Here is a 26,675-nt window from a genome sequence, read left to right as displayed (position 1 = left end):
GAGCCTGAAGTATAGGTGGATTATGAATATAAGAGAAAGTAGAAGGATTAATGCAAGCAAAGAGTGGAAAGAAAGGGGAGGGTGGGTGGATTAAAATGAGACACAAAGAGGAGGAAAATAAATAATAAAAAAATAAATTACAACCAATATAAACATCACGGGAACTGAACACGCAGAACACCATGTTTATTTCTTGGGAAATTGGTGCTAAGTGGGAGTATACAAAGGCCCCACGTGGTATAGTAGCAATATAGATAACTTCATTCATACTGAAGAGTTCACTCTGTAACTTGGCATTGGACATACCCAAGGCTAACTGTGCCTTCATTTCTATTCAGTGATTATCCCTAGTTTTTCTCTCCCTGTCTGCCTGTTCCTTATTTGCATTACTAATATCGCTCTGCTCAGCAGAGGCACGACTAACTGCAAAAGCAACCACATCATACATAAAAACTGCACCATAAACAAACTCCTCTGTAGTATTGTTGCAAACAAACTATACACTCTGATGAATAACCCACAGTCAAAATATGGCCAATGTTCAAATGAACCACATCGTTTGGAGCATGCAACGCACTTTAATATGATGGTACTGTAAATTACAAGAAAGTATCAGCACTGAGTGACTGTAGAAGGATACAGGATGACAGACTAAATTTACATTTAGTGTGGTGAATGGTAGCGTGCTCAAAATGTAGAAAAATGTAAGTTAATGCAGATGAGTAGGAAAAGCAATCCGATAATGTTCACATGCAGTATTAGCAGTGTTCTACTAGACATTTTCATGTTTATCAAATATCTAGCCCTAATGCTGCAAAGCAATATGGAACGGAATGAACAGATCAGGATGGTAGTATGAAAGATGAATCGTCAGCTTTCATTTACTGGGAGAATTTTAGGAATGTGTATCTGTACTATAAATCAGACCACACTTGCAACACTTGTGTGACCCATTCTTGAGTACTGTTGACTACTGTTTCAGGTCAGATTAAAGGAATGGATCGGTGCAATTCAGAGGCGCACCACTAGTTTTGTTACCAGTAGGTTCAATCAACATACAAGTATTATGGAGACGCTTTGAGAACTCAAAGAGGAATTGCTGGTGGGAAGATTATGATATTTTCACAAAACACTATTGTGAAAATTTACAGACTGTAATTTGTAGCCAACTGTGGATTGTTTATGTTTTTGCCGATGTACATTTATATTAAGTATCAAGAAACTAGGGATTGTATGGAAGCATACAGACAGTCACTTTTCCCTTGTTCCATTTGCAAATGGAACAAGAAAGGAAATGATTAATAGTGGCACAATATACCCTCTGCCATGCACCATTTGGTGCCTTATAGAGCTTGTAGGCAGATTACATAGTACACAGATACGTTACTACTGTAGCTCTGCTGTGGTTCTGGGTACAGATTTTAAATTACAAGACATAATTGCTAGCCATCACTTAGCTTCAGGTGCAGAAACACTTAGTTCTGATGCTACACACATATAAAAGAAAAATTACACAACACTATTCTAGTTTTTGGAACTAATAGTTCCTTCCTTAGTGAGGAGAGAAGGATAGGTTGGTGAGAGTTCAAAAGGACACTCAGACTCCAGGATGAGAGGAAACCACCTGTAGTGAGGTTGTGGAAGGTTAATAATCTTTGAGTGATTCGACCTTTGTTTTTAACCTTCCTCAATCTATCCCTCTTTCCTCCCTGAGGAAGGAACTAACAAATCCAAAAGCTATGATAGTGTCGTGAACTTTTACACTGATGAGTGTCTATTGCCAACACTAAATATTCCAGCTCTTTAAGATAAGTACTTCCTGGCAATTCTCTTGTAGGTTAGTAGTTTTCTGTATTGAATTTTCCTTTTGTGGATGCATGGCTATTGTGTGACCTGGATACCACTCGTACTTGTTTGAATATTGGAATGGTAGCTGTATTTATACCTGTGTGCCTAACTGTATCAGTATGCATACAACACTATCAGCTACCTAACATGTTCCAAAACACCGTGCATACAAACAGGATTCTTCTTTTGGTGATACGAAGGTAGGAGCAAGAGTTTTGGATAGCCATTGGGTAACGGGCAGTTTGTGTACCAACAGATGGATCATCTTAATGTCACTATCCTAAAGCACAGGAACAAAGTTTGAATATTACACACTTCCTCCAGCTTAGGCAAATGGAGCAAACCAGTTGGATTCTTTTTGCATTTGATGAGGTCTACAATGGGCCTTACGAGGCTCATCAAGGCCCCATTAGAGACAGTAATATTAGTTGGTTATGGGAGTAGTATCTTCCAATATAACATGTAATCGTTTATGAATGTTTGTTTGTGGCAGTATACAGATTTAATTGGAATCAATCTACTCTTTATTTAAGTAGAGAAGCAGTGTTTTGTTTTATAGCCACTTCACTTATAGAAATCTGCATGGAAGAAAGAAGTTTAATGCCGAGGAAGAGCACGACACAGCATAGCTGGACTCATGATTTATCTCAAGAGTTGCAAGGTTGATTCCTAAACTAATCTAATAATGGAGCATTAAAGTGGTAGTGTTAGTTGTAGCTGCATGGATTAATAGGTATAGAACAGACATTACTCGAGCAGTCAAAACATTGCCACACAACCTGAATACAGCAGGCATCAGCCACTAAAATACACTCCAACTGCAGATACCAAGACGGCTACTCACAGCAAATGAGTTTAATTTTGACGATATTTTCTAATATCTTGATCTCAAATAATCTTGACTTCTTTATCTTTTTCTGAGATGCAGAGGTTTGAAGTTACCCTACTTGTACACATAAAATACAGTATGAGGTGAAAGTGTAGTTTATAAAGTGATGCAACATGAAAGATATGCAGTGAAGTATCTCAATTATCATCACAAGGCTTCTGGGAATCCCATGTTGCAGGACTGAAGTGCATGAAAAATTTTAGTGCATGTAAAATCTGGTCTGAGGTATAAAATTAGTTTTCCATTATTTCAATTTCACACATAAGTAAACTATCACAATTTTACTGATCCATCAAATTCTTCTCATATGAGTGACATGCCCTGCTGTGGCAGGGAAAGATAGGCATCAATGGAAAGTAGCTCCTATTGGAGCACAAAAATATGAATATGTTCCTTTTTGTAGGACTCTTGCTGAAAAGTGTGGTACAAGCTTCCTCAGCACCTTCATAAATGTCCCCAAAAATTTTGTCATGTCAACATATTCATACTTTATTATGTTGAGAGAGGAGGAGACAGTGGCATTGGGAAAGAGATGGGAAGTTAATAAATACTGGATGATATTAGACAGTTGTTATGGTACAGAAAGAGCAAAGGAGACAATGGTAGTGTGAGAGAAACCCAGTGATTCAGTGGCAGTAGAATGTAGTTGACAGTGACACAATTGTGCTCGTAAAAGAGTGAACGAGACAGTGCCAGTGGGAGAGGAATAAATAGAAGTAGAAAGTGAAAGTGGGCGAGAGCCGCTGACAATCGGAGACAAAAGCCTGTGACAATGACAACAAGGAAGAGAGAGAAAGTGATAGTGAGAAGAAACAGGAGTAGTGGGAAGGCATGAATGAAATAGTAGCAATAAGAGATAGCAAGAGAGAGACAATGACTGTGGGATAGGAGACAGTGACAGTTTGGAGACACAAAGAGATAATGACAATGAGTTGGGCTGAATGAGAGTGAGAATGGGCAAGTGGGAATGGATGAGTATGAGCGACTTCTAGTGATGGCCTAGTGAGTGTGAGAATTACAGTTAGGGCAGCTTGTGGGAGTAAGAGGCTAGATTAATGTTAGAAAAAATGCGGGTATGTTCACATGCAAAAATTTTTTGTAGGTGGTGAGGAAGATAGAATGATGCAGCTGTTACCCCACTTTTCAGTCGTCTCTGAAACAGAAGCATATTTGCCTTTCTCGTGTTCCCATTTTTGATATTTGCGTGGAAAAGAGTGAGGCTGAAAATTGCAACTACAATAAATAATTTTTAAGAGCCATAAGAAGTAATTACCATGCGCCATGAAATTTTAGGCAAACTGATGAATGTTGGTTACTTGCTGCCATGATCTTCTGGCCATCTTCACTGGCGAAAGTACACTGATCTTCCCTGCAGTCAGCAGTACACCCTGAGGAAGGCGTCTTGCAACAGTCGCCGAAACATTGAAATTTTATATTTGATCTTCCCTGTTTAATACACTGCCAGTGCATGCGTGGTGTATACAGCTGTTACTGCGCAAGCATTTGCTAGAGTGCATAAAGGTCTGCTGCAAGTCTGTACATTGCTGTGAGTGTCCTCCATGATGAAAGCTCAGCTCAACAATCTAAGATCGACCTTCTTCACACGGCAAATTCACAGAGTGGTGCCGACCGTGCAGGGCGTGAAGGTTTTTATAGCAGGATGCCATACATTACCTAATTGGAAACTGCCATCCTGACTGATTAGGGCAATGATAACTGTGTACACCATGCATGCATCAGCAAAGTTCTAAACTGGGGAAATCAGTGCACTTTCACCAGTGTACACCTGAAGATGGTCAGAAGACTTTGGACCACAATATCATGGTTGCATGTTGTTTTCCATCTTGCAGTTAACGCAAAATTTCACAGAACAAATTATATGCCATGAAATTTTTATGTGTCACAGAAATTACCTTGTGTTTAAAAAGAAAATAGAATTGACTATAATAAAATGATCAAAAATATCAGTTCGCCTTGCTCAGGCAGAGTCTAGAGTGGAGCTTTAGTACATGCTGCAAAAGACTTTAACAAGCAGCCCAAGACAAGAAACTGCAAATCTCTGAAAATTCTCAAGTAGGCCTATTTAAAGAGCTTACCTCATTACACACTCCTATAAGCTGCACAAATATTAACATAGAGAGGATGTGGTGTTTTGAATGGTACGGTAATCGGTTATGCTTACTGTACCTGGACGTTCATTCTTACAATATGTGTGTAACTGTTCACCTTCGATAAATATCAGTACACTTGTGTAAATGTTTTGCCTGCAGTGTTAAAATGACAGCTGAACAGTGCATTAAGAAATGCAAAGCTCTTTTTATCTACATTAGGGGCTTCTTTGATAATTGTGTAAGATGTTAAGGGCATTTGAAGCAAAATTTGCTACAACAAGTTGTTACTGACAATAGTTAGGATCTACAGCAAGAGTGTTCACATTAACAACTAAGTTTTCAGTAGCAAACACAACTATTTGCTCAATCAAAATACCATCGATTTGGATGGACACAATTTTAATGGTTACACTGTGCACTCAGCTACCAGTGAATATGTTCATGTGCTAGAAATGTTTCATACATAACAGCACTCTTTTTATCTTCTAGTCTTCAAAGTCATTTTTAAAAAATTTTAGGAAACTGTATCCGGATTATGACCTTCAAATCCTAAAAGTATGAAGAAAAATGTAGCACCAACCTACTCCACCCTTAAAGTCTGGTAAGTTCCACTGCAGCACTAGCTTATGAGCATGTATTTGAACCATTCTTGTATTAATTCCAATGCCATTTTGACGGTGTCCTTGAATCAATTTCAATACGTCGTCTTCTAGTTTTGGTCATTTTGCATTCAGTTCTCTATTTGCACATTTACTCTTCCTCATTTTCTTCAGTTCTTCTTTACTAGCCCACCAGTTGTGAATGTTTTTTTTCTTCTGTTGGTGGAGGGCCGAAATCCCACTCAGTTGCTCTGTTTCCATGTTCTTCTGCTTGTGCTGTTACTTTCGATTTACAGGCCGTATCATATGAATGCCTTTTATATTTTTCCATTAAAAAAGTAGCTACTAGCAAAAACATTGTACTGTTATCGATGACATAAATAATTTTCAATTAAAGTTCAATGGCACCGCAGACTGCAATGACACATCACAGGCTAGACAGTATTCTGGGTTTGTGATGGTGATGTGGGAGGTAGACTGCTTTGGCAAGCTTGTGAATCCAAATACCTCGTGTTCGTCGCACCGGTGCACTGCTGCTACCAGTTGAATCCAATGTTGCCAGATACAGACAGGTTTCCCAGCACCGAATATATAGCCATTTTTAAGACTGGTAGGAATTTTAATACAAACACTGGACATTTTGTATTAATTTTGAGTATAAGATGCACCTGAATTTTGGAGGCAATTTTTTGAAAGGAGGGTTGGGGGGGAATAAAAATTTTGTCTTATAGTCCGTACAATACAGTATTACAGATTGTTGATAATGGATTTAGGCATCTTTCTGTGTGAATGAAAGTCTAATAGTTTGCTGATTTTAAAGCAATTGTCATTCAATGCTAAAGTAACTACTGATGCAGAGAAGAGCAGAAGTATACACTTACATTATCTGTTTACATACAGTTGTCATCAGCCTGATAGTTGGTTGTGAAAACCATAGCGATGTACTTTGTTCTTTTGGAGGTGGTATACCCTTGCCTTCCTCAGGTCTTTAAACAAAGTTATTCATCCCAATAAATGGGCACCTACAGTTTAATGTGGGCTCCAAACCGTGATGCAATTCAGCATTTTGCACATTATCAAATGTTGCCAGAGGCGAAACAAGTGGTAAATACAATACATACTCACAGGACTGACCCGAGATTGAACCTAAACATTACAATCTCCAATCCAGCATGTTACCACTGAGCCACAAAAACACTGCTTCAGTTCACTATTGGCCGATAAACATGACTTTGCTAATTGACGTACAAATGCTGATATTTCTGTTTATCAATGAGCATACAGTTGTCATAGCAATTAAGAAGTGTTTAGTAGTTAAAAATGTAATATGAACTGTCTAGTTCATCAACCCAAGTGAGCAGTTTTGGAAATTGAATATATTAATTTTATCCTACATGCAGTTTCAAAGAAAAGCATTGGCCTGGTGCTGTGAGTAACATAGCACTCGTAGTGCCAGAATGGATGACATCACAACAAACAAAATCCTTTCTTTTGTAGTGTCACTCGGATGTGAACTGATGAATGCAACTGAACTAAACTTGATTCTCAAAATTTTACTACTCAAAGTTTATTATTTCTTGGTGAAATAGTCTGAGATTAACAATTATATAAAGCAGGCTTCTGAGCTCAGCTTGACTTGATTTCAGTTTTTGTGCTACTGTAACATCAATTGTTTTCAATAATTTACCCTCAGCAATGTATGTTCATATGAACACCACTGAACTAACACCTATGACAACAACATTCTAAATTACTGATCAAATTGATTTTTCAGAAGCAATTATTTCTTTCTTAGAAGATTAAAGACAATTAGCATCCAGAGGAAGGCTGAAGAGAAACATCAAGCACTTGTGGAACGTGGGAAAAACATGTTTCCAGTCAAGATATTGCGCTATGTTCTAGGAATAATGTTGTATCCACTGTGCGTCTTACAGACATCAGTAAGAGGCATGACTAAAGCGGGAATGTATTCCAATTCTGGAGCCCTAGGATTTATTGACGACTGATGTTGGATTTCATTTTGATACAGCTTTGTTTCCTTTGATGAGTTGTTAATATGTCAAAGGTTTTCAACAAATGCATTAATACTTGCAGCAAGTTTTGTGGTGCATAGCCAACTGAAATCTGAATGCAAAACATCAAAATATTGTGACTATGAACAGATAGGAAAGTGTTTCATGTGACAGCAGAAGATAAATCCTCATGTTATCTGAATCACTTCTTTGGTGGCTCAAAGGTACAACTTCTCTGATATTTTGTTTGCTACATGCTAGTGTCACTCGTGTTTCTTTCCTGTCTGCAGATGATAATGATCATAATACCTACTGAGTCCACACGACAGATAATTTGCTATTCAGCGAGGATACCCTGCTAACAGACTAATCAGTCTACTTCCTAATTGAATCCTACTGAGTGAGCGCCATGTGCTTTGAAGATGTCCAACAGTTAAGCCAGCAGCTGCCCCATTGATGTACATGTAAGATGGCAAGTGGTGGGGTTATGTGCAGTAGCAAGGGGAAGTGTACCATGTGACTCACCAGCCAATAGTGTCAATCTGCCACATCTGTCTGTAGTATTTGTGTAAAACTTCTATCATTTACATTTGTGTTCATTTGAGCTGGTGTGATTATTTAGTCTGATGCAAAAGAAATGTGATAAGTGTTATGTTAACAAGCAACTGTGTTAGTTTTCCAAAGATGTATATAATTTTTTGAGATGGTAAGAAATGGAAACAGTGGCCCTCGTAAACAGAATTATTACATTCTTCTGAAGTATGATGTTATTACACCAGTCTCGTATACTGTATCTTGCATACCATGTGGGATAGTTTTTGTTGTAGCTGGGTCTCCCAAGGATATCAATAATTTCAAAGGAAAGATGTCTCCTCCAGGAGCCTTGTTCTGACTTAAGTCTTTGAGTGCTCTATCAAATTCTTCTCACAAATCACATCTCCTATCTCATCTTCATCTACTTCTTGTTTCCCTTCTGTAATAACATCTTGAAGACCATTACTCTTGTATAGCTCTTTTAAATATTCCTTCCACCTTTCAAGTTTCTTTGCTTGGTACTAGCTTGCCACATGTGATCTTGATATTCATACAGCTGCTTGGCTTTTCTCCAAAGCTATCTTCAATTTTTTCCCATAGACATGCATGCTTTTACAGCCTTGCATTTGTCCTTTAGTTTCTTTTGCCTGCTTGATTTTTATGTTTTCTCCTTTTGCCAATTAAATACCTTCTGTATTATCCAAGGATTTCTGCTAGAGCATGTCTTTTTGTCCATTTCATTCTCTGATGATTTCACTATTTCATCTCCCAAATCTATTTGTGTTTCCCCACTTTACGCCAAGCAAATGTCAACAAGTTCCCACCAACTTGTGCGCTGATGGTGTGGGGAATCAATGTCTGTAACTTTTCCCACTAACTGTACTACTGATAATGCAACAATTTACTACTGATATACTATTGTATAAAATATCGACATTATGCAGGCAACTGAAAAGGATACAGTAGTTACAAACAGCGACTATTTAATGCTAGAGATACAGCAATAAAAATTACCCAGAACATAATAGAGAGTTTGAAACTTCAATTGTAGTACAAAGGCAGTGAACCGGATGCTGGTAGCTATATGGGCAGTGCTGTGCAAGTGAAGTGTCGAAGGATTTCAAAACTGTTATTCTGTCATCACAGTGCAGAGATGGCTTTGTCAGCGATACAGTCAAGCACTTTCAAATGCCAACAACATTTGCAGATAGCAATTGCAATTTACCGAAATAGTATGTTTGGATGAGTCATACTGGACATGATGACACTGTAATCTGCTCTTGTTCACATAGATCTCCAGACCTGACATTCTAGGGTTTCTTTTCAAAGGCTTATGCAAAAAAACCTTGTGCATGTGCATACTTTGTTGCAAACAAGTTCAGAACTCAAAATTTGCATTGTTGAAGTGCTAGTATCAATGACTCCACTCATGCTTACGAATATATAGTGCAAAATACACTCTCACATGGACGTAGTCACTGTGACTAAGAGGGGAAACACAGGACAGCTACTATGTATGTAGAAAACATTATTGTCTTACATTTTCTGTCACTCTTATCAATGTACTGCTATGCATTAAATAGTCATAGCCATTTATAACTGCTATACTCATTTTGAATTGCCATGTATAAATACCCATGATGCAGCTTTCATTACACCTGGACAGGACAGCTGGAAACTCAGAAATAAAACAGGATTCAGGCAAGGACATTCTATTGCACCAAAACTATTTTCAGCAGTCCTAGAGCAAATTTCGAAGTTCTTAAACTGAGGAAACAACGAGGAATACGTGCCAATGAAACAGACTGAATACAAAAATACATATGGAAGTGTGCTGAGAAGTCATGCCTCTGAATTTTTTTATTCTTTTCTCAATACCGGTTGAGGTATTACATGTCATGCATATAACTTTGTCAATTTTCTTGCTTTGCTGACGCATGTGGCAACACTCTGCAACTATGTCAATGCTTGAGAAACAGTGTGCTGTAATTGAGTTCCTAGTCACAGGAAATTTGTATCTTATTATATCCATAGAAGAATGAAAGGGTATGTACAGTTATGATTGTATCGGCATTAATAATATGTGATGTTGCGTTGTTCATAATTGTAATGAAGGAAACAGTGGTGCTAACCTCAACATATGTGACAGAGCTCAGAGTGGACACTTCTTACAGCAATCGAAGACTCATCAGAATTGGGCTGATGAACTCATCAGAGAAAATTGTTGGATAACACAATAATAGCTCTCACTTAAGTGACAAAATAATTTAATTGGATAGATAAAAAAATGTACCACCAAGTGGCGGCAAAATACACACATAAAAGATGGTTGTAACTGGCAAGCTTTCAGAGCCAGTGGCTCCTTCTTCAGGCAGAAGGGTTGAAGGGGAAGGAAGAGAGATGAAGGAAAAGGACTGGACAGGTCTAGGAAAAGGGGTCAGGGGAGACTTACCGCACGGGATGAGAAGAAAAGACTGACTGTTGGGGACTGCAAAGGGTGAGATTTGAAAACTTCAGAGCTTAAAGGTGGGAGACAGATCTCAGGTTTTCAAATCTCATACAATGCAGTCCCAAACAGTCAGTCTTTCCTTCTCATCATGTGCAGTAAGTCTCCCCTGACCTGCGGTTCTGGTTGACTTTCCTGAAATCTACCTCTTTCCCTACACCTGTCCAGTCCTTTTCCTTCACCCCTCTTCCTTCCCCTTCAACCCTTCTGCCTGAAGAAGGAGCCACTGACTCTGAACGCTCGCCAATTACAACCATCTTTTGTGCGTGATTTCTGCTGCCACTTGGCGAGTAGATTTTTTATCTATCCAATTGAATTATTTTGTCAATTATTGATTGTTTTCATTGTTATATCTCACTTAATTTAGGGGTATCAGGAGTTTGTGTGCAAGTCATCACTGCAGAACTGCGGTACAGAAAACTAAGTACAGTGTCGTGTCTCGAATGCTTACTCCCAACATGAAACAGAGAACAGTAGAACCTGTCAACAATTTCTTTTGCGTTTTAAGTGTGAGGGTGATGTGATCCTTAACAATATTGTGACAGGTGATACAGGTTTGTTCACCATTTTGACCCCGAAAACAAGAGAGCATCTATGGAGTTCCAGCACAAAGGATCATGCTATCAGCAGGTAAAGTCATGCTCACAAAGTTTTGGGATATTCCAGTTGTGGTGGATTTGAAATTCATACCTGAAGGAATCACGATAAACTCTGCAATAAACTGTGAGATCCTCAAAAAAACGGAAAGCGCAATTTCAAAGAGTTTAGCCATGCTTGGAGCACTCTCTCCTTCTGCACCATAATGCCAGACCATACACAAGCACTGTGATATCTCCAACAATCCAGCCTCGAGATCACTGTCATCAATCATCTTCCATACAGTCCCAACTTGGCCCCATCTGATTTTCATCTTCAAAACTTAAAGAACACTTTTCGGGCCTACACTTTGATAGTAATGCAGCAGTGCAAGCAGAGGTGAAGCAGTGGTTCTGTCGACAACGTCAACCATTCTACAGTGACAGGATCAACAAACTGGTCTCTTGTTGGGAGAAATGTGTTTGTCATCAGAGTAACTTTGTTGAGAAATAAATATGTAGACATGAAGAAAAGACGTGAAATGTTAGTAAAGTTCTTTTATCCAAAAAGCTTTAAGAGTTTTCACATAAAAAATAATTTGGAGGCATTAGTTTTCAGCACGCCCTCTTGCTACTGTTTGCGTCTACTACACAAAAAACTTCAACAATTACCTGACCTTAGCAGAGCAAGATGAAAGAAGTTATATTAATCAAATATAACATGACCAATGAGAAAGTGCTCCTCTCTGAGCACAACAATTGCTCCTATCGGAGCAACATATTTGTGCTCTCTTTAACATGCAACTCACCTCTCACTCCCACACGCAACCATAACTGCCCTAGCCCAAGGCCTATCCAAAATACTTTACCCTACCTTTCTCTCACGAATAGAACCCTAGGTATAGCCCTAGAAGAAAATCATTTTTATGAGTGGTGTTTTTAAGATGTTAGGTAGCGCATGCTGCCAGATCCATACTGACTAAATGGTATGTAATTCAGATGTATGCAAGGAAATGGTATGAATGAAGAAAGAATTCACAGAACAAATTGAAGACAGTGACTGGAGGAACAGCAAAAGAAAGTAACACAGATGGAAATGTGAGCTGTAGTGCTTTTGGTAAACTAAACAGTTTTCAAAACTAAGCTTCTGATGCACCTGAAATAGAAAATTTATGGTAAGTAAATATTACAAGTTTTGACATTTGGCACTGAGATGTGAACTTTTAGTAATGAAACCTTCCAGAACTGAGGATTACTTAAAAAGCAATGGGGATATGCTTCTTGCAAATTATTAGTAGATACAGAAAAATAAACAAATGGATCACGGAGCAGACTACAGTGGAAGATGTAATTACGATTGTAGTGAAAATAAAATTTGGTTTTGTCTTTGCTAATGATAGCAACATCAGTCAATGATAAAACATCGTAGCTCCTAGTAGGCAAGGCAGATAAAACCCTCAAGGATATATAAAACTGGACAGTGTGCAATAAATTAATACTGAACATAAAAAACAATCAGAATGAATTTCAGCTTAAAGGGAGAAAAACAGCTGTTGCATTAAATATAAATGATAAATCTAAAGACTGGGTATCAAACACTTTTTTTAAAGGGGGGGATATAAATATTGATTACACTGGCCAACAATGAAAATGTAACGGGTTCAAAAATAGCTGCTTATATGTATTTTCACCTGCTGAATACACGAATAACCATAAAAATGACCGACCAGCTCTTGTTTTGGCGATAAAGTAAAGTAGCATATCGTTTTCTTAGTCTACATTTTCTATTTGGAAAACAATTTCTTTTGAAATTGGGACACCTGTAACTGCAAAAAATATTTTTTTTCTGTAGTCTGTAGATTATAAACATACATACTGTTTCTGTTTTAATTAGTGCGGAAATTATGATATTTTGAGTCTTAAGGTGTAAACTTTATGAAAATGTGTAAATTCAGTGAATAACATTTCTTACATTTGTGGTGAATAACATTTTCATCACAGAAATGGAATCTGACACCTCTTGTGAAGAACGCCTATCGGTATTATTTTGTTATGAAGGTAAGGGACTGGGATACGTCACGGGCTCCAAATATATGTTGCAACTCTTCTTCTGCTATACGTTATGAATGGCTGAAAAATAAAGACTGATCTATGGCTTTTGCTGTACCTATGGTTTATCGAAACCCTACAAGTCGCATAGATGACTGCTATTTCTGCTTGATTCCACCTATAAAGGCAGGATTGTCAACAAAATACAGAAAAACAATTCAGTACCTGAATACTCCATCTGCTATGCGACCTATTTCACATTCAGATACTTCACTGGTTCCTACTCTACCCCTAGAACTTTGGGGTGGAAATAGAAGACGAAGGCAGTGTGGAAGAAGAACCTAAGGAGCTTTACGCATCCCATGACCCCGATTTTGTGGAAAAAGATAGTAAACCACACCAACTGAATCAATTGGAATTGAGTGTCCTCATTCAAAATCTTGGGTTGTCAAAGGAGAACACTGAAATTTTAGGATCAAGAATACAGCACTGGAATCCTCTTCAAAATTAAGGTCTCATATTGCAGACAATGTCTGAGGAATCTGCTTTCTCATTTTCAGAAGAAAACCAATATTCTTGTTTGGTTTTATATTAATGGTTTGATGAAATCTTTGCATGTGAACCATGATCCTAGAGGCTACTCACAGATTCCTTCAAGCTAAGTTTGAAAGGTGTATTGCTTCACAACAGCTGTATTGCTTCTGAAGTAATGTAGTTCACTGAAGGAGACTTATGCAAACATGAAAGCTCTCCTTGACTCAATCAAATATTCTGAAAACAAGTGGAAAATATATAGTGATCTAAAAGTCATCGCTGCTCTCTTAGGAATACAACTAGGCTACACTTAGTACTGTTGCATTTTACATATGCAGGACGGTAGGGATAGAAAATCACATTATACTCAAGCACACTGGCCTGCAAGAAATCTTAACCCTAGAGTGAAAAATGTCAATGCTGAACCTCTCGTGGATCCAAAAGACATTATTCTTCCACCCCTATATAAAGCTGAGGTTGATGAAAATTTTGTCAAAGCAATGAACTAAGATAGGCAGGCCTATGTTAAGTAATGCAAAGGTTAAGGAGAGTACAGTGAAACTTCGTTTTAACACTTTTCAGGGGACTTTAAAAAATGGTGTAAAATGTGGGAAATAATGTTTTAAGCTGTGAAAGTTATGTACAGGATACCGCTTGCATTTTCACACTTTATGCATAATATATGTACATAATGGGCATCAAAATACTTGTCAGGGACTTGTTTATTACCTATTAAAGATTCATTTCTAATAAAAACTGTTGATGTAATTGTAACTGGAAGCAGAAACTTATTTCCTGTATCATAACTGATGTTTTTAGAAAGCCTACAGCTGCCATTCATTATTTAAATAATGAAACACTGCACCAGTTATTTATTTTTTGTGCTTAGGATGATGCGTTTTGAGAATTTTTTTCTGGTTGTCAAGTGCGCATATTTACATCAGTATTTTGTGTGGAGTTTGCATCTGTGTTGTTTTGCATCTCTTGCATTGTAGCCATATTTTTGAAGTTATCAGGTACTGTGCCTCCTCAATTATGTAGAAAACCACACACAAGCAAACTCTCACTCACATTGTTTGTTTGTGTAACACCACAAAAAATACATATGTAAATACTTCATTTGACAAAGAGAATAAATCTCAAAATGCATTTTGCTCAGCACTAAAAAATAGGTAATTGGTGCTGTGATTAAAACTAAAACATCTGAGCAACTTGTAGTAAGTGAAGGTGTCAACTAGTGCTACAAGTGGCCAAATGATGAAATGCGCTAAATGTGATTTGATAAAGGTGTCACGATGATCATAACACTCACGAAGCTGCGCATGCACAGTCAGCACACTGTGGAAATGCTTGTGACTAGTCATGATGTCTTTATTCGAACGAATCTATAGTTACTCCCATCAGCCACCATGCCGAGTAGAGCTTGGCAGCAGCAAGAGATATCCATCCGCACATACACAGACCAGATGTAATTGGTCTGTGTATGTGTGGATGAATATATGTGTGTGTGTGTGTGTGTGTGTGTGTGTGTGTGTGTGTGTGTGTGTGTGTGTGTGCGCGCGCGAGTGTATACCTGTCCTTTTTTCGCCCTAAGGTAAGTCTTTCCACTCCCGGGATTGGAATGACTCCTTACCTTCTCCCTTAAAACCCACATCCTTTCGTCTTTCCCTCTCCTTCCCTCTTTCCTGACGAAGCAACCATTGGTTGCGAAAGCTAGAATTTTGTGTGTATGTATGTGTTTGTTTGTGTTTCTATCGACCTGCCAGAGCTTTCGTATGGTAAGTCACATCATCTTTGTTTTTAAATACATTTTTCCCACGTAAAATGATGTTTGAATGAATAAATTACTACTACTGTCGTGATTGAATGAATGGTAGAAGTCTAATGAAGCTATTCACTAGATTTCAAGGTATAAGAATAGACTGAGACAATGACCATATGGAAAGGAGATACATGACAAAAGAAAACACACAAGGAGCTAAATGGATACATATGGCTGAAGACTGTATTATGTGCAGAAGTCTGGAGGAGGCCTTTAGCCAGCAGTGGTTGTGAAATGACTGACTGACTGACTGATTGATTGATTGATGATCGTCACGCGGAAACTGAGATGCATGAACCACATACCTTTCTTTTTTTAATGCATTCTACTGAATTCTTATTATCTAATATCCAGGTATTATATTATGAGATTAAAATTTCTTTAATTTGGGAGTACATAGGCTTATGCAGGCCACTTCTATGTTGCATCCTTCACAAACTGTTTACTTTAGCAGTTCATGGTCTGAATAAAGGGCACACAACAATGAAGGAAAGGCAAGGTTGGAGTGTTGATTGTGAACATGTCTAAGACCGTAACTCATGTCATCTGACCTGACGAACATCAATTGAGAAGCCTAGAATCCTGTGACTGTTCGCAACAACAACAATCTTGCAATTCACTGGAAATGAGTTACAAAAACCATACATGGATTTCATACTCATTTATGTCAAATTTAAGTAAGCAACCATATCACTGTCCTTTTTGCTTAATAAAACACAACAAATGCCATTATTTCATAAACATGAGAGAGAGAGAACCTAGTCATATTTTAACAGACTGCATGTTACCAACTGCTTCATGATAACCTATATAACATCATACTAGAAAGCTTCTGTCCATAGTCTGGTAGACTTACTTACAGGAATTATAAATAAATAAAAAAAAGCAAACCACTGTTCTGGCAAAATGATATTCTCCAAAATACTGTTAAATTATCAGATTTCTTATGCGATGCCAATGCTCTAAACATTCATGTTCTAATTAAATATGTATATTACCTCACTGCAAATGTTACAATTTGACAGAGTTAGAGAGGCTTACGGGTTGCAAAGGCAGTGATTTATCTAAAATTTTGGTGTTTATACTACATGTAAATATTTTACAAATCGTAAATTATAATTACAATGCTAATGGAAGTTCTAGGATGGCAACAACAGGTAGAAATGAGGAAAGGCAACCACCAAGCTGCAGATGACAGCAGGATGGCACACCCATGTGACAAATAAGGGGCGTTATGTGTGTAAGCACCACCGATCAATCATCCTGAGGATGTAATTATAATTCCTGTATGTAACTGATGACCGGTGCAAAATTCCAATTAGCAATGTATCATTAAAATTACTATTGTGTCACTGCCAGCAGGCAATATGTTGTTATAAATCTGAATGCTAATGCACTTCTATCAATAAGATGTTAAGGCCAACAATGTACACACATCAAAAAAAGTTTTGCATCACCTCAGTTCCAAGAGTTCCAAACCTGTACAGAAAATTGGAATAGAGATCAACATAAACGTCATTTCTGCCCTTCTTAAAGCTCATGAAAACCACACGTTGCATATTGTACCACCATACAGCGAGACCTTCAGAGGTGTTGGTCCAGATTGCTGTACACACTGGTACCTCTAACATCCAGTAGCACGTCCTCTTGCATTGATGCATGCCTGTATTTGTCGTGGTATACTATCCACAACTTCATCAAGGCATTGTTGGTCCAGACTGTCCCACTCCTCAATGGCGATTTGGCACTGGTCCCTCAGAGTGATTGGTGGGTCATCATAAACAGCTCTTTTCAATCCATCCCGGGCATGTTCGTTAGGGTTCATGTCTGGAGAACATGCTGGCCACTCTAGTCGAGCGATGTCGTTATCCTGAAGCAAGGCATTCATTCACAAGATGTGCACGATGGGGGCATGAACTGTCGTCCATGAAGATGATTGCCTCGCCAATATGCTTACACTATTGGTCAGAGGATGGCATTCATGTATCATACAGCCTTTCATGACCACCAGCGGCATACGTCAGCCCCATGTAATGCTCACCAAAACAGCAGCGAACTTCCACCTTGCTGCACTCACTGGACAATGTGTCTAAGGTGTTCAGACTGACTGTGTTGCCTCCAAACATGTCTCCGACGACTGTCTAATTGAAGGAACATGCAGAACTCATCGGTGAAGAGAACGCGATACCAATCCTGAGTGGTCTGCACGGCATGCTGTTGGGCCCATTTGTACTGTGCTGCATGGTATCATGGTTGCTAAGGTGGAAACTCGCCATGGACGTTGCGCATCATGCTGCCTATTGCACACAGTTTGAGTCTTAACACTACATCCTGTGGCTGCACAAAAAGCATTACTCAACATGGTGGTGTTGCAGTCAGGGTTCCTCTGAGCCATATTCCGCAGGTAGTGGTCATCCACTGCAGTAGTAGCCCTTGGGCGGCCTGAGCGAGGCATGTCACCGACAGTTCCTCCTTGTCCGAACAACGTCACTTTGGTTCATTCCGAGACGCCTGGCCACTTCCCTTGTTGAGAGCCCTTCCTGGCATAAAGTAACAATGTGGGCGTGATCGAACCATGGTTTGACCGTCTAGGCATGGTTGAACTACAGACAACACGAGCCGTGTACCTCCTTCCTGGTGGAAAGACTGGAATTGATCGGCTGTCGGACCCCCTCCGGCTAATAGGCACTGCTCACGCATGGTTGCTTACATCTTTGGGTGTGTTTAGTGACACCTCTGAACATTCAAAGGGGCTGCGTCTGTGTCAACGTCTATCTTCAGGAGTTCTGCAAACCGGGGTGACGCAAAACTTTTTTTGATGTGTGTATGTATACATATATTTCCTTCCCATCCTGTATGGTACTTCTCTTCTAACCCAGGGTTCTGGGCAACTTTTCTGTAATTCTACCCATACCCTACACCTCACCAGCCCTTTGCCGTCATCTCTCCTCCTTCCCCTTAAACTTTTCTGCCAGAAAAAGGAGTCACTAGCTCTGAAAGCTTGCATATTTCCTTAACTTTTGTGTGTGTTTTCTCCTCCTGGCACTTGATGAATAGATTGTCTTGTCTATCCAGTTCTATTATATTTAAAAAATGAATTATTTTCACTGAAATATTCATATATATATATACTAACACATATCGTGAAGAGTTTTTGCAGCAGTCCAACCCAGCTCTTTGTTAGCAAGCGAAGCATCTGCGTACGATGCTGCTATGTCACCTGGTCTTCTGGGGCAGATGGTATATGGAATTTTACGACCACTCGCTTCTTCAAATGCTTTAATCACCTGAAAACAAAATGAAACAAACAATTAAAAATCCAGTTAAGAATCACAATAGAACCATACCATAACAGCAGTCCCAACTGGGAACTTAGGTTCATTATCAGCAAACTGGACAGCAGAAGTTCTGCACTCTTCTTTTTCATGAAATCTACCCATGGATACAGCAGTAAAATCATGTGGCTCTCTGCAAAGGTATTATTCATTTATTTTATTACATTCACCACTAGCAATCGATCTTCTGTGAAAAGCCCCAGCTTTATTTTCTGCATTTATGAAGTAATCGACCATTACTCATATTGTACAGCATCTGGAAAATCTCAGTTTGGAAAGAGAATGCGGACACCTTTCAAAACTGTGGTGGTGTATCATTGTGCTCATTAACTGTTGGGTAGGTGAGAGATCTTTATAACATGTTGTCACATATAGCAACAGAGGACTCTGCTGTGAGACTTGCAATACAAACACATACACGCAAGCCAATTCCAGCAAGGTAGTTGCTGGGAGTAGCAGAATCAATAGAAACCGAAATGTGTTGACCAGTTGGGCCTATGATTTTTAGTTGCTGCTGTCTGTAACTAGATGAGGACACACTGTTTAATGTGTCTAGTATGACAATAAATGATTTAAAAATGAGTTACGCTCAACAGTTATCATTAATTCACCTTGTCACTTTTGGTTTTGTAGATTTAGTCACCCTAAACATAATGTTGTCTGTCAGCCAAAGTTGGCAGTGACCAGAAAGCAATCGATATGAGTTGATATTATTCAATTTCTATCGACTCAGCTGCTCTGGTCAGCCACCATGCCTAGTCTTTCTAGAATATGCTGGTATAGCTCTGCAGTTCAGTTCGGTTCTGCTTCTACTACCTTGTCAGTTCTGTCTGCCGTATTGTCAAGTATGGGTCATTCGTCCCTTCAGCAATATGCTAGTCATGGCTTATATGCAACAGATTAAAAAACAGTTTAGTAAAGATTTTGCCATTGTCTAGTTGGCCAACAACAGAAAGACATTGTCAAGAAACATTATATACGAGAAGCACTCTGTTCACCAACGAGAAAAAAGCTGCTGCTTCTCATTACTCACATAAACAGTCATCAGTTGTTGAAAAACCTAAATAGTGCCAAAAGAAGAAAACAATAAAAAGACTGTTTTGGGAAAGGAACTGTTGAAGTTTTTGCAAAAGCTAACATCTCACTAGCAAAGTTGGAAAATCATGTCATACAGTCATGGATTGCCAAATTCTTGAATAAAAATCTACCTTGATAGAGTATTTGTCTGAGAAATATTTAACAGATAAGTTATTTGCTTTTGAGACTTGAGATTATGATGTACGTTAGAAATAACAGGAGAAACAGCCCTCAGGTCTGGTGCACCAACTCTAATACGTATGATACAGATCTATAAGCACAACAGGAATGTCATATTACTTGCAATCCCTGTTGTGAGATGAACTGCAGTTTGAAGTCTTCTGGTTAACATTGATAGTTATTCTTAAATTTCATAAGCAGAATTATCAAAGTGAAAAGTACATGCCTATAATTCGCATTTTTTGTCTATAATGGTTCCACTTTTTTGGGCACACATGACACTGTGACATGTGGTTTACTGCACCTTGCAATTTTAAATAAGCTCCCACAAAAATTGAGAAATTCAGAAACCAGATGCATACAATAGCAGCATACTGCATTAACATTTAAGTGTTTCCTACCCTACTTTCCAGATTTTTTTCCAATAATTGTCACAGACTGCACTGTAATTCACTGCATAATATCTATGAAGTAATGGGAAATTTTAAGTTTCACAACATAAAACTTAAGAAGATTATATAGTTGGCTCACTTTACAGGCACTATATAAAAGTAATTTGTTTTCTAAATATGGTATGGGAAACCCTGGGAAAATGTAATAAGAATGATGCCTGGTGTGATATGTGCAAGTTGCTGCATTGTAGGGGTGACTTTAATGTAAATATGCAAAAATTGTTATGTATGTTGCCATATCTATAGCTTACTGGCATACGGAAAAGTAACTGTACTTGCAAAAAATTTCAAATGTCCTCTCACACAGAAATTCATATTCTAATCATCACTTACAAAATTCAGTTCAAAGGTCCTTAAAAGTCATTACTTTCAAATTTTGCACTAAAGAGAAGACACGTCAGTAATGGTAAAATTTTTGCATGTTTACACTGTAGTACAGTCGCTATGGCGACATACGCAGCACAAAATGAAGTAGTTGAAGTCACACCTAAATCATCTTTGTTGTCCAAAGTAATGCCTAGAAACTGTGATGATTATTTTGCGACTATTGTCTCGCATGTTACATGATAGTTTATTTTATTCCTAGAAATTTCTTCTGAAAATAGTAAATTCACCAGTGAAGTTATAGACGGAATAAAGACAAACATCCTGTATGATGAAACCACAAACAGAATGGGAATTTGTGTTTTGATTGTTCCATAAAGTTCCCAGAATCAGCAAATACAACAAACCGTTCTCGCATAATGTTACAGTAGATACACTAGTTGAGGACAAGGTGCCATAATTTATGATGCCATAAATGTGTTTGTAACTGACAGTTCTCCAGATACTCAATTTCTGAAGTCTAAAAACATAAATTTAAAGGGAGCAAAACTTTTTATGATACCTGCATACTTAGTGGAACAGATAATTTCAAGAAGTAGTCTATTTGGAAAGCTATGTCTACGAAATTGTAGGCTCATTATACTGGAAGTAAGATGGCTGAAGCTGATTATCTTCTTCTGAGTTGTTAATATTTCTGTTATCATCTGTGGACAATAGTTAATAGTTATTATTTAAAGGAGATAGTTCTGTTCAAAATAACAACAAGCCAAGTATCACTGTAAAAATAGTGGTAATACAACCTTATTTTATTCTAGTGCTAATTCTATTTCAAACATCATCAAAAATATCTTCTAAAATACTGCTATGTGTGTACCAGTGTCCACCAGCACAGTCATGAAACCACACTACAAGTCCGCCTAGTGTAGTTTCACAATGAAAGAAACCAACAGATGGCAGCAATGATGGACAGTTCATCATGCTTACATTTGCAAAGTCAGTAATGTACTAACAAAGTTATTTCACCCTTTACACTAACGGCACAAATTGCTTCAGACAAGTAGTCTAGTCCACAGCTTATAAAAGATTAAAATTAAATTTTGTGTGTCCAACCAATAGAGTAATTCAAATTATATGGTTTTGATACACAGTTCAAAGAGATTTACTGACAGTGAAACAAGAAGAATAACCAGTCTGCCCAGAAGCAGCTTAACAAGGTTAATGTGTAGATGTTAACATGAGACAGGTGACACAAAAAAAATCAGGTTTTTAAATTCAATGCCAGAGGTTGCTTCTTATGACAAAAGAGACAGCTGGGACTGTAAAATGGTAAATTATCGAGGATTGTGGTCAAGAGTGTGATGGCAGGACATGACAATCAACAGTAGAAATGACATCCTTTGCTCAAGTGCATGTCTGCTAGTGTTTTGTTAGGAAGGATTTTTCTTTTAACTCTGATTATTTTATTTTGGACATCATTGTTTTTAAAAATTAAGTACTGCAGCATACCTCAAGAACAGAATTCCCACGACCTGTTCCAAGGTTATAAACCTTGAATTGACCTGACAATGAAGATAAAAGCAATTTTGCAGCTGCTATATGTCCGAGAGCCAGATCTTCTATGTGAATATAATCACGGACACCTGGAATAAAACAGTTTTTTGTAATTTTGATGCTGAATATAAGGTATAGATTAGGATAGTGCTGATGATGGATAAGTGTGACTCTATTCTGTCAAAATATGTAAATAAATTTTATGTAATTGTTACAAAAGTGCCATTTATACTGGTTCTAGGGAATAAGGACAAAAATTTTGTGGAAATCATCTGTTCCATATAAGAAATTAACAATTCACAATATGGGGCATGTGCTGGTATCATAATCACCACGCATTTTTGAGTCACTTTTTTACAATCTTAAAATACTGCTTGCTATCGATGATTGCAAATGAATCAAAAAAACTGCTTCACTTTTATGTGGCATTTTAATGCTGGCCTTCAAAACACTAGTTCAAAATGCAGTGGATGTGCCCAAACCATTATTTAAGATTCTACACTGTCCAATAGAAAGTTGTAAAGATGTGGAAACACAGAAGAGAATTCCAGTTACCCTACTTTAACAGTGATTACGTATTACATACAGAACATACATGAAACATGAGGAATGCAATAAGATAAAAATTATGTTATACTTTTTTTTAGGAATTTTCAAACAGTTTTTGTCACTCTGACTGACTACACTACAAGAAAATTCCAATACCTTAATATTAGCTTTCATTCTGAGACAGCAATCCTTAGAGAAGCATGCTTATTAACTAGCATGTGGAAACAGAAGTCATGAAACCAAGTAATGTTCTAATTTACATAGATTTCACTGAAAAATACAATAAATAATATGTGAAGTACAGTAATTTACAGCTGAACTTCATTCTTTTTACAGCAAGTTGGTTAGTTAATTATTTTCATTTTGTGTTTGGCCAGTGCTAGCTCAACATTCAGAGATGTGTGACAGGGTGCAGTTTTGATGGAACATTCAGGTACCAGTGTTCTCCCTTTGAACAGAGTGCAGCCAAAATTCTTACACATTCATGCACTTATGCATACAATTTACTATTGACTGTTCATCTAGCAGACATAGATTTCTTTCGGAGCACACTTTTAATCTCAAACAAGACAATGAATATCTGTTACACTCTCATTTATTCAAGAATTCTTTGATCAAGTAGAGGCACTTGTGTGCTACTAGAAACTTTTGCCCTTTACTCATGAATCATACTCACAAATTTAAGGTTCATCAATAGCTACAGCTCTGCCCAGAGGACCTGGATTGGTCTCCAAAATGTTCCAACATTTCACAAAAAAACTGTTACACAGTGTTTCTTTCATTCATCAAGACAACCTTTGGCACAACTTCTGTATTTGTAGATCATCAGTCACAGGTGAATGCACAGCTGATACGTCCAGCACATTGTTAGTATTCAACTTCTTCCTTGCAATCTCTGAATTTTGTATGCCAACCAAAAACACACATTCTAGACATGGTTTTGTCATTCTAAGCCTAACGATAGTTATTAAACCCTGAAACTGGATTTTGACTTTCTTTCTCAGCACTGAGAATTGTGTATAAATTGACAGTTGATTTCTTGCATAGAGAACTATGGTTGTTGATGTGGCACCAAATGAAAAGATGCTACTTCCAACTCTATTTATACCAGTAAAAATTTTATTCACCAACGTGACATTTCAGACCACTTTTACACAATCTGTCGCACAAAAGAATGTCGCATTTGGATGAGATCTTTAATGTGGCACATCAATTAAACTACACATTTACATTGCTCACAAGATATTAGAAACAGCAAATATAGAACCCTATTCCTTCTTTCATTCACAAAATAGTAACAATAACATTGAATAAATATTGAAACAAACATTCTCAGTGTTCTGTTTTACTGCCAGAAAAATTTTGCAAGACATTACGTGTCCTGTGTGCTGATATGTTGACCAAGTGATGTAGATTTACAAGTTTGTGGAACTCAAGTGCCATTTGTTATTTTTGTATCTATATTCATATACTACAAAAATATACAGTTTAACTGATGCACTGCATTAAACACCTGCCCAACCACATCGATTTTGGTACAATCTAGTACATAAAAATATCATGAATTTAGAAATCCCCATATAAAACCATTACCTGCATTCCTCTTTAAAACTGAAGATTGCTTCATTATTGTGGGAAAATGAATTGTGGTGGTTAAACCAGCAAACTTTTGAGAAAATGAAGGGATGTACACTTCAGACAGAAGTGAAGGAAACAATGAAACACACAGGGTTGCATCATCTAGTTAAGCTAACAACTTCTATGGCCTCACAAACATGTAATGTGTGTTCACAGTTCTAGGTTCTTCTTTCAGCCATGGTATGATAATGAAATCTATTAAAGCTGACTTGGAAAAAGATTCTCTTACATGTACCAAGAATGGCAAGCCTACGTTATGAAAATGTTGTAGGAAAGTTCTAGTAAGATGTAAATACTTTAGGATTAAAGGAGACCACTCACCAAAAAGCAGAAGCATTTTGCAGCAAGAGCTCCCATAACAGTCCCAGCCTCAATATCAGGTAACTCACTGTCTTTCCACCTTCCACCCAACAGTTTCCCCTTCCTCCATCCTGTCACCCCCTCCCAATTCATATTCCCACATAGCCTTCAGCATGTGCCGCTTCCCTCCAGCTGCTACAACTATACCTGCCACGCCTCTCTCCTGTGTTCCTAGCCAGCAAACAAGCCTCCCTCTGAGCTGTTATTCACCCACCCCCATCCCTCTCCCTGCCTCTCTTTCCCTCTACCCCCCCCCCCCCCCAAGTCCCTCACCCTACTTCTCTTATCCTCTACCCACTCCACCTGACAGTACCCCATCACAAGCAGCCCACCTGTGACAGAATAGCATTGACATGGTCAATCTCACCAGTACCACATAGGGGCATAGGCACGTATACGAGGTCAGTTCATGAAATTCTGGAACATTCGTAATTTCGTGCCAATGGTGTGTTGGAGAAAAATGCGGCTGGCACCCCTGCACATGCCTGTGTTTAATTTGTAACTGCCAGAAGTTTCATTGTTGTATGTTCGTTAGTTATTGTTCGGTGCTCTATTGAGTAGAACATTGTGTCACACAGTTTGCGAATTTCGAGATGGCAGAGTTACAAGAGCAACACACCTGCATAAAATTTTGCGTGAAACTCAAGAAAACCTTTACAGAGACACACCAAATGATGCAGGAAGCCTACAGTGATGAGTGCTTATGCCATACTCAGTTTAAAAATGGCCAGATGGAAGATGAAGATGACCCACATTCAGGACGCCCTTCAATGTCTACCAATGATGCTCATGTCAGGAACGTCAATGAAATTGTGCATACCAATCGAAGACTGACTGTCAGAGAGACTGCAGAAGAATGTAACATTTTGGTTGGATCATGACATGAAATCCTGACACAGCATCTTGGAATCCATAGTGTTGCCACCCAGTTCATCCCATGGCTCATGAGTGAAGACCAGAAAGACCGCCGCCTCAAATCTATGAAGAGCTTTTAGATTGTGCAAATGAGAATGAGATGTTCTTTAACAGAATCATAACTGGTGATCAGACATGGGTCTACAGTTGTGATGATGAGACCAAGCTTCAGTCTTCACAACGGTTTGAGAAAGGTTCCCCCAAGGCAAAAAAAAAAAAAGCTCGTCAATTCAGGCCAAATGTCACAGCCACGTTGATAGTTTTCTATACTTTGAAGGATTAGTTCAACATGAGCTCGGGCCAGAGGGGGAAACTGTTAATCGATGGTACTATCTGGACGAGTTGCTATGCCTGTGAGAAAATGTGAGAAGGAAACAGCCTGAAATGTGGCGAGAAATTTCATGGCTCTTGCATCATGATAACGCACCTGCACATTCATCCCTGTTGGTGCATGACTATTGCACAAAAAACAAAATAATTGTGCTGCCTCATCCTCTGTACTCTCCAGACCTGGCCCTTCCGGACATTTTTTTTTTATTTCCAAAGTTGACAACCCAGTTGAAAGGACAAAGATGTGCAACGATAGATGAGATAAAAGAAAATTCATAGACAGGGCTTCACTCAATACAGCAAGATCCATACCAAGACTGAAGTGGAAACGGTGTTGGGAATGGTGTACCAATTTTGGAGGAGAGTATTTCGAAGGAGACCATTACCAATAAGTAGAAGGTAAGTGCAGAAAAATTTGTGGAAAAGTTCCGGAATTTTTTGAACAGACCTTGTATAAATGTGTGTGTGTGTGTGTGTGTGTGTGT

General features: G+C 38.2%; 1 protein-coding gene across 2 annotated transcripts in view; it reads right to left on the bottom strand.

The window, feature by feature from the left end:
* The window catches only part of LOC124619347 (UDP-glucose 4-epimerase), a 109,493-nt gene that overhangs the window by 8,254 nt on the left and 74,564 nt on the right, over positions 1-26,675 (bottom strand). For both annotated transcript variants that reach the window (XM_047145666.1, XM_047145665.1), the window contains exons 6-7: positions 22,354-22,487; positions 18,616-18,766 (exon numbers count right to left, since the gene is read on the bottom strand). In XM_047145666.1, coding sequence (XP_047001622.1) covers positions 18,616-18,766; positions 22,354-22,487 — 285 coding nt within the window. The remainder of the gene's footprint in view (positions 1-18,615; positions 18,767-22,353; positions 22,488-26,675) is intronic.

The sequence above is a fragment of the Schistocerca americana genome, chromosome 6, assembly GCF_021461395.2.
Source record: "Schistocerca americana isolate TAMUIC-IGC-003095 chromosome 6, iqSchAmer2.1, whole genome shotgun sequence".
NCBI lineage: Eukaryota > Metazoa > Arthropoda > Insecta > Orthoptera > Acrididae > Schistocerca > Schistocerca americana.
This window is presented reverse-complemented; position numbering and strand designations above follow the sequence as displayed.